The sequence below is a fragment of the Oxyura jamaicensis genome, assembly GCF_011077185.1.
Source record: "Oxyura jamaicensis isolate SHBP4307 breed ruddy duck chromosome 21 unlocalized genomic scaffold, BPBGC_Ojam_1.0 oxy21_random_OJ72432, whole genome shotgun sequence".
NCBI lineage: Eukaryota > Metazoa > Chordata > Aves > Anseriformes > Anatidae > Oxyura > Oxyura jamaicensis.
In genome coordinates this window covers 1-10706 of record NW_023304575.1, presented here as the reverse complement: position 1 = coordinate 10706, position 10706 = coordinate 1, and the positions used below count along the sequence as shown (strand labels likewise).

Sequence of the window (10706 nt, the reverse complement as noted above, 5' to 3'; positions counted from 1 at the left end):
GGACACCCCGTCACGAGAGACACCTCACCAGGGGAACACCCCCGTCTCGGGGGACACATCACCACGAGGGACGCACCACTGCGAGGGACACCCCATCACGAGGGACACCTCACCATGGGGACACCCCGTCTCGGGGGCACCCCGCCTGCGTGGGGCTGGGGGGCTCCTGCCCCGGGACAGCCCCGCGGGGGCTGCGCAGCCCCCCGGGAGGCCCCTTACCCCGCGCACGCCCGGTACCGGCCCCCCCGCCCCGAGGGGAGGCCACCGCAGGCAGCTCGCGCCCTAAAAATAGCCGTCCCGGGGACGTGCCTCCCGGGCAGCGCTGGGGCCGGGCGGCGGGGCCGGGGCCGCCCCGCTCGGCGCCCCGCGGATGGCCGGCGGCATCTTCTCCCCGCTGGGGAGCTGCTCGGAGCTGGAGAAGGGCGCCTGGCACCCGCTGGTGTGCCTGCTGTGCCACGAGCCCTTCCAGCACCCCTGCCTGCTCGACTGCTACCACAACTTCTGCGCCAGCTGCCTGCGAGGCCGCGCCGCCGACGGCCGCCTGCACTGCCCCCTCTGCGGGTAAGGCGCGGGGACGCGGACACGCGTGGGACCCCCCCCCGAGCCCGGGACTCTGACCGCAGCCCCGGCCCCGCACGGCGCCCCCCGGGCCCTGCGAAGGGGCTGGGGCTGAGCCCCCCGTTCCCGTCCCGCAGGCACCCCTCGGTGGTGAGGGGGGGCACGGGGCTGCCCCCCGTGGACCGGCTCCTGCAGTTCCTCGTGGACAGCTCGGCTGACAGCGAGGAGGACGTGCAGTGCGCCAACTGCGACCGGCGCTGTGCCAAGGCGGTGAGGGCGGGTGGGCAGAGTGCCGGCACCCTGCAGGACCCCCGGCCGTGCCCCACCACCACCACCACCCCACTGTACCCACGCAGGATCTGGATGCCATGTGCTTCTGCAACACCTGCAGCCAGCCCCTCTGTGCCCCGTGCCGCGAGGAGACCCACCGCGCCAAGGTCTTCGCCCGCCACGAGATCGTTTCCCTCTCCAAGCGCACCAAAGACATCCACAAGAAGTGCTGTGAGTACTGACCGCGCCGTGCCACACCGCACCACCACGGGCGTGACACCCCTGTCCCTTGCAGCGCTGCACGAGGAGCCCTACATCATGTTCTCCACCGAGAAGAAGTCCATGCTCTGCATCAACTGCTTCAGGGACATGCAGGGGTAAGTGTCCCCGCGTCCTTGTGTTCCTGCATCCCCACCCGGCCGTGCCCTCACACCCACCCCTGCCACAGGGAGAGCCGGGCGCACTGCATCGACATCGAGACGGCGTACGTGCAGGGCTGCGAGAAACTGGACCAGGCAGTGATGGTAGGCAGCTGCGGGGGTGTGGGGCCGAGGCACGGAGGCAGCAGCAGTGCCACAGCCACCGCGCCACCCTGGCCAGGCAGTGAAGGAGCTGCAGACGTCCACGCGCGAGGCCATCGTCCTCCTCAAGGCCATGATCGAGGAGGTGCGCAACAGTGCCAGCCAGGAGGAGACGGCCATCAACGCCCTCTTCAGCGGCATGCAGGTGGGGGACCCAGCAGGGCCGTGCACCCCTCCTTGTGCCCATGGGTGCCCAAGCAGCCCCTTGGCGCGGTGCCGAGGTGCGGCAGAGCCATGGGACATGCGGCATCCTTGCTGTTTGCAGGAGCAGCTCTCCGAAAGAAAGAAGGCGCTCCTGAAAGCTGTGCAGAGGTGAGGGGCCGCAGCTGCATCTCTGTGCACGTGGGGGTCCTTGGCCACCCGCTGGCACAGGTTCTCCCAAGCCGGCATGGTGGGTGCTGCTGGCACCCACGGGTGCCCAAGTGGGTGCCTCCCTCCTGGGGTGCCTGGGGCCGGGCAGCTCGCCCACGGCCAGTGCCCTTCGCCTGCTCTGCTGCAGCCAGCACGAGGAGAAGGAGAAGGCGTTCAAGGAGCAGCTCGCCCACCTCGCCTCCCTGCTGCCCACCCTGCAGGTAAGGCCCGTGCCAGGCAGGGACGTCACGCGCATGCCAACCCATGGCTCTGGGAATTGGCTTTCCCAGAAGCTAGGCAGGGGCCCCGGGGAGGTGGCAGCAGTGACACCCCCACGCACAGGTCCACCTGGTGATCTGCTCGGCCTTCCTGAGCTCTGCCAACAAAGCCGAGTTCCTGGACCTGGGCTATGTGAGTAGCACGGGCACCGTGGGGCAGCCGGTGCACCCTGATGTGGTGCCGGGACCCTGGGCCGCATGCCGGGCACCCCCAAGCCCTGCCTCACCACTGCCTTTCAGCAACTGATGGAGAGGCTGCAGAGGATCGTGAAGCTGCCCCACCGCCTGCGGCCGGCCCAGACCAGCAAGGTAGAGCCCGCGGCTGAGCCTCTGCCCACCATCCCCATGGGCAGCCCCAGCCCCATTTGCCCCCATCTCGCCCCACAGATCAACACCGAGTACCGGGCGGAGTTTGCCCGCTGCCTGGAGCCCCTGCTGATGCTCACCCCTCGCCGCTCCGTGGTGGGCAGCGCCGGTGGCATCGGGCCTGGCATCGCCGGCACAAACATGTGAGGTGCTGGGGTGTCCCTGGGAGGGGCGGGCGGGCGGCGAACACCCCTGGAGGCCGCTGCGATGAGCACAGCTGTGGGGTGCTGCAAGCCAGGGGGGCAGAGCCCCGCTGACTTTGCCCTGCACCGGCACCCCCCTGCAGCCAGCGCAGCCCCCAGCCCGCTCCTGCTCCAGCACACGCCCAGCTCCGCGTCCCGCTTGCCCCCCCACTGCGCACCCACCGTGCACGCTGCTGCGCACCCCCCTGCATCTTGCCGTGCACCGTGCCACGCGTCCCTTCTGAATCCCGCCGGACACCCCAGCACGTGCACCCTGCCATGCCAGACTTGCCTCCCTTGCTGCCCTTGAGCCTGTCACCTTGGAGGTGGCCTGGGGACAGCACTGAACACAGCTGTGCTGATGAACGACAGGCACGGGGGCTTCAAGTGACAGTTCTGGGAAGCGGGGCAGGCGGGCAGGGCTGGCAACGGGCACCCAGGCGAGTCTGCACCCTGCTCCCCAGCGCAGCCCCAGCCCCCAGATGCACCGAGGGTGCTGCTGTGCCCTGCCCGGTGCTGTGCCAACGCCAGCTCCCGCTCACCGCACACCCAGCTCTGCCACGGCCCTGCAGCCTCTTGGCCCACCACTATTTTTATCAGAATTTCAGAGAAGTGCCCGGCAGTTCCTCGCCTGGGATATTTTTAGGCCCATTGATGTCACAGCGGCGCGGGCCCTGCCAGGAGCTCCCGGCCGCTCGCCCAGCAGAGAGGACAAACAGGCGCTGCCGCCCCATGGGGACCGCTCCTCGCGCCCCGCCGGGCTACGCAGCTCAGGGCAGCTGAGCACCGCAGGGCTGTGGGGCTGCACAGCGGGGTAACGGAGCTGCACGGCGGCACTGCGGTGTTGCAGCGCTGCACGGTAGGGTTGCGGGGCTGCACGGTGGGGCAGCTGAGCCCGGGGAGGCGGTGGCGGCAGGTAGGGGCACAGGGCTGGGGAGAAGCGGGCAGGGGGACAGAGGCTGTGAGCTCCTACGGGCACCAGCCCTGCTCCCATCACTGGCGCGGCTGCCAGCCCCAGAGGTGACCCAGCCTCAGCTGGAGGTGTGCGGAGCGGGGCAGGTCCTTTCCTGTACAAACCTGGCCGTGCCAAGCCCAGCTCCTGCCTCCTTCGTGCCAGGGCTGAGCTCGTGGAGCTGCGCACACCGGGACACTGGGCCGAGCAGAGCAGCGAGCCCTGGCTCAGGGCTCACTGTGAAAACCTGGATTTTGGGGCAGTGCTTCCAGCTAACCCGGGCACCCGAGCACAGGAAAGCATTTGGGGAGCTTTGGTGGCTCCTTTCTCAGGGGCTGACACATCCCCAGCCCTGGGAATTGTGATCCTGGGGCTTGGGGCAGCCCTGGGGAGCTCCGGCTGCGCGGGGCTAAGGGGAGGGCTGGGGACCAGGGGCGGCAGGGCTGAGCTCGTGTCTGCCCCCCGGGCACCTCCCCCTGCCACCGCCTGCACTGCAGCGCTGTCGCCCTCCGTGCAGGATCCCCGTTGGCCAGTCCTCCAAGACCCTCATCGTGCCCGGCTGCCCCCCCAGCGGCGATAAGATGTCCACAGGCTCCATGGTGCGGAAGCCAACGCTGCACCGGTACATCAGCACCAAGGTCCTGCTGGCTGAGGGGCGCGAGACGCCCTTCGCTGAGCACTGCCGCAACTACGAGAACACCTACCGGGTAGGGGCACGGGACAGGACGGGACAGGGGGGCGTGGGGCAGCCCCCTCCTTCGCTGCCTATTGCTGCTGTCCTCTGCCCCCGCCCCGCGCAGATGCTGCAGATGGAGATCCAGGGCCTGAAGGACCAGGTGCAGGAGCTGCACCGCGACCTCACCAAGCACCACTCCCTCATCCGGACAGAGATCATGAGCGAGATCCTGCAGAAGTCGCTGCAGATGGACGTGCAGATCGCGGCGCACTACTCCTCGGTGGAGATGATGCGCAGCGTGTTCGAGGAGGTATGGCCCGACGGGTTCTCCCCCCACCCTGGGTGCCGCCTGCCCGCACCACCACCGGCTCCTGCTCCCCGTTGCAGGTCTGGGAGGAGACGTACCAGAGGGTGGCGAATGAACAGGAGATCTACGAAGGTACGGCCGACGCCCGCCCGGCAGCCCGTGCCCCCTGCCCCGGGAGCCGTGGCCGCAGCCCGCTCTCGTCCCCCAGCCCAGCTCCACGACTTGCTGCAGCTGCGGCAGGAGAACAGCTGCCTGACCACCATCACCAAGCAGATTGCACCCTACGTCCGCTCCATTGCCAAGGTGAAGGAGCGGCTGGAGCCCAGGTGAGCAGCGCGGGTGCTTTCGGTGCCGGGGGCCCGGCCCCCGTTGCTCTCCCAGCGTGCCGCACCCAGCCCTGGTCCCGCCGCAGGCTGCAGGAGCCCCGGGAGCCCAAGGACGAGCACATGCAGACACTGCTCAGGATTGACGACAACAGCGAGGCAGCACCAAGGTAGGTGAGGTGACGGCTGTGGTCTCAGTGCAGCCACCTGGGCACACCGTGCCCTGCCCCACACCAGCCTTCAGCCCCCCACAGGACCCCAGTGAGGCCAGGTCCCAGCAGCAGGGCGCCTTCGGCACCATCAGCAGTGCCCCATGCCTCTCTCGAGCCTCCCAAACACAAGGGAGGGAATGAGAAGCACTTTCAGGAGCCCGGAAGCCCTTGCGTGCCCTGCAAGTGGTATTTAGAAGTGCCTCTAAAGGGCTCAGAAGGGATTAAAGCTAGGGAAAGAGCAGCTTAACCCAGCAGGCACGGCCGCCTGCCCTAGGGACGGCTCACCCGGCGGCAAGGAGAGCAAGGAGCGGGTCCTGGGGAGTCGAGGGGGCGGCCGCACGCCTGCCCTCGCCCCCGAGGACCCGCTCCTGAAGGACAAGGAGCACTGCCGAAGCAAGCAGAAAAGCGGGACCAAGAGCACCGCTGAGGAAGACCCCGAGGCTTCAAGCTGAATGCCGAGAGCCAAATGCCCTGCGCTCACCATGGCGTTAACCAACGGCAGCGTGTTAAGCAAGGAGCGTGCACAGGGTAACGGCCAGGCTGTTTATGAGAGATCTGCTCTTCGGAGATACAGACTTGTACCAAAAACACCTGGGTTCAACTTCTTTTAGTCTTTGTGTTAGCAGTGGTTATGGTTTTCCTTGAAGTACGTTCAGACACATGGCTTTCACCCATCTTTCTTTCCCTGGCTTTAGGGGTGAAAACAGCAGCTCGGTCGCACGAGCACCGCGCTGTTCATACGACATGGGAATTTGCATTGGGGGGCTTAAAACCTAGGCCGTGGGGACTTAAAACCCAGGCTGTTGGGGCTTCCTGCTCCCCAGCAAGCAGTGGAGCTGCATCAGCACCGGCACCAGAGCACAGCGGAGCTCCAGCCCCCTGCCCCACGGGGCACGTACACGCGCTGTACACGGTAACCCCGGGATGCCCCGATCACACCGCTGGGCAGACGTGGGTCCTCAGTGCAGCAAGTCAGGTCCCCAGCACGTTTTCCCCTGCCTGAAATCCTACAGCTTGTACAGCACCTCCATGATTAAAGAGAGCAATTTGAGAGTAAAGCTTTCTGTTGTTAATGCCCATCAAACCCCAGTGGTAATGGTTTCTGTTCCGAAGTACACTTGTGCAAGTTCACACACAAAAAGTAGTTAAAAAAAATAAACTGGCTGAGATTCTCATTTGAGGAATGTTGGCAGTAACAGCAAAGGCTGACGTTTCCATGGGAAGTGCATCGCAGGCACCTCCACTGCAAAGAGAGGTCCGAACATGAGCTCACAAACAACTACTCAGAGAAATCAACGCTACCCGGTTGTTGTATTTTCATGTTTGTTCTTTTCCTCCAAGCTAAAAACCAGTAAAAGACAGCTTATCCGTGAATGCTTTTAGCCAATATTCAGTGCAGAAAGTGCTCTGTAATATAAAGCACAACCTGGAGAAGAAAGGATTCCACATGGGTTAAGCAAGTAGAGACTAAGAATTTGCCCATTTCTCTGACTACGCAGTTCCACAAGTTACCAGAAGTCATGATCATACCTCAATGTAACACTGAAGTGTACTGAAAACTCTTTGGGAGGCACAAATTTAAGAATTCCAGCTTTGATGTTGTCACCATCACCTCACGAGATCCCAAATAACAACCAGACAGAAGTTGGCAACATTTTTTTCCCTTTTTTTTTTTAATAAAAAAATCACAAAAGCAGTTTCCACCAGTGCCCTCTTTCCTGAGCTGAATCACAGTATCTTTAAGGAATACTGCAAGCCCGAAGCGTGTACTGACAAGCGACTCATTTCCATTCCAGCAAGGAAGAATTATGTAAAACCCAAGAAAACGGTGAACCTCTTTGGTATATAACAACAGAATACATGATACCACGAAGCCTGAATAGGAACCATTTCCAAAATGGCAATGTTTAAAATAGCATTAGCTAGCCAAACCTTTTGTTTAGAGAATTTCCCTAGAAGCTTCTCCTGCTCACACCAACATCCCAGGTTCCCTCCAAAACCAGGCAAGGATCTGAAGCGCTAAAGCTCTTTGCAAGCTTGCCAGCTGCAGTCCTTCTCCTGGCTCTCCATCCCAAAGCCCTGGGATCTCTGCGGGACAGAGCTGGCCAGCGAAGACACCTGGCAGGGCAGGAAGCAGCGTGATTTGGAAGCGGGTCTCAGAAGAGCCCTGTCTGCGTGGACACAACAGCCTGGGGAAAGCAGCAGCCGGACGGTGGCTCCTGAACGCAGGGCAGCAGCCGAGGGACCCGAGACCCAGCTCTCCTGCTGCATGGCTTGGAGGCACCAGCAATTTGCGGGTGCCAGGAGCGGCTGCAGAGGCTCCCTGTTAACACAGCGGCCGGGGGAAACCTGATTTGCAGCACGCTGACAGCTTTCCAGCCGGCCGACATCCCGCAGACCCGAGCATCTGACGAGCCCAAAGAGAGGCCTGCTCCGGCAAGCTGTCCAAGCACCAGCCTGGGGCTTGCAGGACCAGGCCTCCAGAGATTAAAGCAGCGCTGTCTCGCTTGTAAGGTGAAAAAGCTTTATAAGACAGCTGCGCCATAGGAACAGCATTCCCACCAGCACGTTTCCAGCGCAGGGGTGGAAGGGCAAAGCTCATTCTCCAGAAGAACCAGTCCAAGTGAGTTTCAGTACAATTCAGCTGCTTTAGGCGGGAGGATCGTTTCTCGGGAGGATTGCTATAGGCTAAGTTATCCAGAGGATCCCTGAATGTGCAACGAAGGACTCTTATCTCAAGGAGGATGAACGTGCTTCTGATCTCCTAGTTACCTGGAAGGCTGCCAAGCCCTGCAGCCCTCAGCGAACTTCTAGTGGACAGCCAGGAAATGGGAACAGGCTGCTCGGTGCCAGCACTATGCATAGTTCCTCGACCTACAGCGCCTGGAGCTGGAGGTTTTCTCAACCAGTCCAGTTTTGCCGGCGTTACAGTTCCACTTTGACTCCTTTAATAAAAGGGAGACCTGACGGCACCTTCTTTTTGTATTCCAGATACTCCTCCCCAAAAAAGTGAATGAGTGTGATCTCCTCTTCCTCTATACGCTCCCTGAAGAACCGCCAGGACGCTAGCGTGTAGCCAACCACGCAGATGGGATTGCAGAGCAACACCTGCCAACAGACACCAGTGGTTAACACCCTGTCAGCTCCGGCACGTCCCCGCAGCCCCCCCCCCCCCCCCCCGAAATTATCCTGCCCTCCGCCCCCGGTATTGAAGTCAGCTTTCATGGTCAAAAGAAATTTCAGATGTAAGGTCTAAAGGCTCTGCAACAAACCAACAAATCCCCAGAACTTTGGGGGAATTGCGTTCTGCGTGGAATTAGTGCTTGTGAAGGAAGCAGACTGCAGGCACCTGCCTGCCCCGGCCACCCTGGCTGGGAGTACAGCGCCAGCTCTGGGCTCATGCCAGGCTGCTCTGCATGCAGAATTTGTGGTTTCTCTCTAAAGAAATATAAAATACGCCAATGACCAGTCAGCCACGAGAAGAGCAGACCTGAGGTAGCACTGAGTTACAGCTTTACCACGGCCAGCCTCGAGTTCACCTTTTGGTTACCTGTCCAGGGCCTTAGGCACACTGAAAGCAAGTTTTCATTACCAGTCCTGCACAGCGCTGGTATTTGGTAAGAGTGAGGCCGAGTCTGGCTGCTTAGTGGAAGACGTTTTGGCAGTAAAGATGAAAGGAAACCCTGGACACACCCTAGAAGCTCTGAGGTCCCGTGGCTAGCAGTGGATCACGCCACGAGCCTCTGCAAGCATTGCAGCTCATGCCCAGGCTCCTCTGCTCGTCTCACAGAGACAGTTAAGGCGAGCAGATCTCCCCAGCAGGCACGCGGGGCAGGCGCTCACAGGCCAGCAGTTTCATGACTCCCAGCTACGAGAGTGCTGGTGGAAAGCAGACCGTGTCACCATTCACACCCGGGGCCCCTGCAGCAGTCAGCCCGAGGTTTCTAACGCATACAGGGCTGGGGCAGCATGAATAAACAAGCAGGTTATAAGGGGAAGGCAGCTGAGGGCGTTGCATACAATACCTGTGTTCCAATACTCCAGTAAAACCATCCCACGTAAGACGGGTGCCGGAACCATCCATACACCCCACTTGTCACCAAAGTGTGAGTGTCCGACTTCTCATTCTGAACAATATGGTTGAAGTTGGAGCCAGCTGTGAGCATGGCAGCTTTCCTCAGACAATCCCCAAAGATCACCATCAGTAACCCTACAGTACTCAGCCAGGTGATCTGCTTCATTTCTGCAAGTGAAGAAGCACCGGTCACAATGGGTCCGGACAGGTTACTCCGCTGCAGGCAGGGGTGAGGAGCCGGGGAAGGGCGAGCGAGGGCCTCGTGTGCTCCCGGACCCACGGGGCAGCAGCTCGACCAACACCAGGGCTGGGCTGGGGGCCCTGTGGCTTTCCCCGTCACAAAGCAAGGTGACAAATAAAACACGGGGTTTGCTCAACGTGCTATCACTGTGCAACAAAAAGGGCATCAGCTACCAGGTCTTTGCTCCCTAAAAGGGTCAAACAGGAACAGCGAAGCCTTCAGGGCGGGTTGCTCTAAGGGGAATGGAGCACACAGGGAGTGCCTGGCTTTACGGCGTATGGCTGAGGGAAAGCAAAGCAGTGCCGGCGGGCTCAGGCCTCACGCAACGCCTGGTTTTCCATTATGCCACCAGCAGCCCCTGCTGTGGGGAAGGAAAACACCTCCCCTCACCAAAAAAAAAAAACAAAACAGGTTTGTAGAACTGCGACAGCTTTTACCGGCAGCGTTCTTTTGTAAGCTGAAGGAACACACCCAAGGGCAGCTCAACTCTTCCCCCGGCCACGCGGCGGGGCTGACCTGGCACGAGGAGCTTCTCGAGGGTGAACTCGACCCAGGAGGAGAGCGCGGCCAGGTTGTACTCGAAGCTGTGGTTGAGCAGGAAGGAGTCGAGCGAGAGGCTGCGTGGGTTGTTGATGGCGGTCACCAGGTACTCCGAGTAGTGGAACAGCGACAGCGAGCACATGTACCTGCGGGGCGGGCAGGGCAGCGCCGGGCCGGCACCGGGCCGTCCGCACGGGGCGCCGCCCGGGAAGGGCCCCGTCGCACCCTGACCGCCCGGGGCCTGGCCCGGTACCCACCGCGGTGCCCGACCCAGTGCCCGTCCCGTCCCGGTCCCCGCCCCGGTGCCTGTCCCGGTGCCATGCCGCCCCGCCCAGTGCTCGTTCCCGGTGCTGTCCCACCCCGGTGCCGTGCCGCCCCGTCCCCGTGCCCGCTCCCGGTGCCCGTCCCTGTCCCCGTGCCCCCTCCCGGTGCCGCCCTTACCACCCGAAGTGCCTCCATGCGGAGCGGCCGGCGCTCAGCAGCAGCCCGCAGCCGAAGGCGAAGCCCAGGAAACCGGCGCGGACGGCGATCTGCAAGCAGAGCGCAGGGAGGGCGCTGCCCCCGGTGCTCCCCCGCTCCCCCCTCCCGGGGCCCCGGCGCCCACCTTGTAGAGCGGCCGCGGGTAGAGCAGCAGCAGCGCCCCGTTCACGGCCGCCACGTGCAGGGCGAGCGCCAGGCGGCCGCGGAGGCCGGGCGCGGCGAGCAGGGCGGGCGGGGAGCCCAGCGCCAGCGGCAGCGCCGCCACCGAGGCGCCGAGCAGGAAGGCGGCCAGGCTGGCGCGCGCCTCCCGGCCC

The 10706-nt window shown here is 62.8% G+C and overlaps 2 protein-coding genes across 3 annotated transcripts; one reads left to right on the top strand and one right to left on the bottom strand.

Moving 5' to 3' along the window:
- Positions 1–302: 302 nt before the first annotated feature.
- Positions 303–5646, top strand: RNF207 (ring finger protein 207). Of its 2 annotated transcripts, none has more exons than XM_035312790.1 (17): positions 303–561; positions 696–828; positions 915–1059; positions 1124–1205; positions 1277–1352; positions 1429–1554; positions 1675–1721; positions 1909–1981; positions 2103–2171; positions 2279–2347; positions 2426–2547; positions 4056–4245; positions 4339–4524; positions 4602–4653; positions 4730–4847; positions 4934–5014; positions 5331–5646. In XM_035312790.1, the coding sequence occupies exons 1-17, from the start codon at positions 371–373 to the stop codon at positions 5506–5508; spliced, it is 1938 nt and encodes a 645-aa protein (XP_035168681.1). In that variant the 5' UTR covers positions 303–370; the 3' UTR covers positions 5509–5646. The 2 variants fall into 2 exon arrangements, with proteins under 2 accessions (XP_035168681.1, XP_035168679.1); XM_035312788.1 differs by having other exon boundaries at positions 1408–1554.
- Positions 5647–6713: 1067 nt separating this feature from the next.
- Positions 6714–10702, bottom strand: ICMT (isoprenylcysteine carboxyl methyltransferase; the record flags this gene model as incomplete). Its single annotated transcript, XM_035312787.1, has 5 exons — positions 6714–8164; positions 9082–9299; positions 9889–10058; positions 10354–10442; positions 10517–10702. Coding segments are annotated over 5 exons (846 nt in total), but the record flags the coding sequence as incomplete, so codon positions are not given.
- Positions 10703–10706: the final 4 nt, after the last annotated feature.

Coding starts and splice junctions, on each gene's coding strand:
- RNF207 (XM_035312788.1), top strand. CDS start 371: ATGGCCGGCGGCATCTTCTCCCCGCTGGGGAGCTGCTCGGAGCTGGAG. Junction 1,353..1,407: donor AACTGGACCAGGCAGTGATG/GTAGGCAGCTGC, acceptor GCAGTGCCACAG/CCACCGCGCCACCCTGGCCA. Junction 1,555..1,674: donor CCCTCTTCAGCGGCATGCAG/GTGGGGGACCCA, acceptor TGCTGTTTGCAG/GAGCAGCTCTCCGAAAGAAA.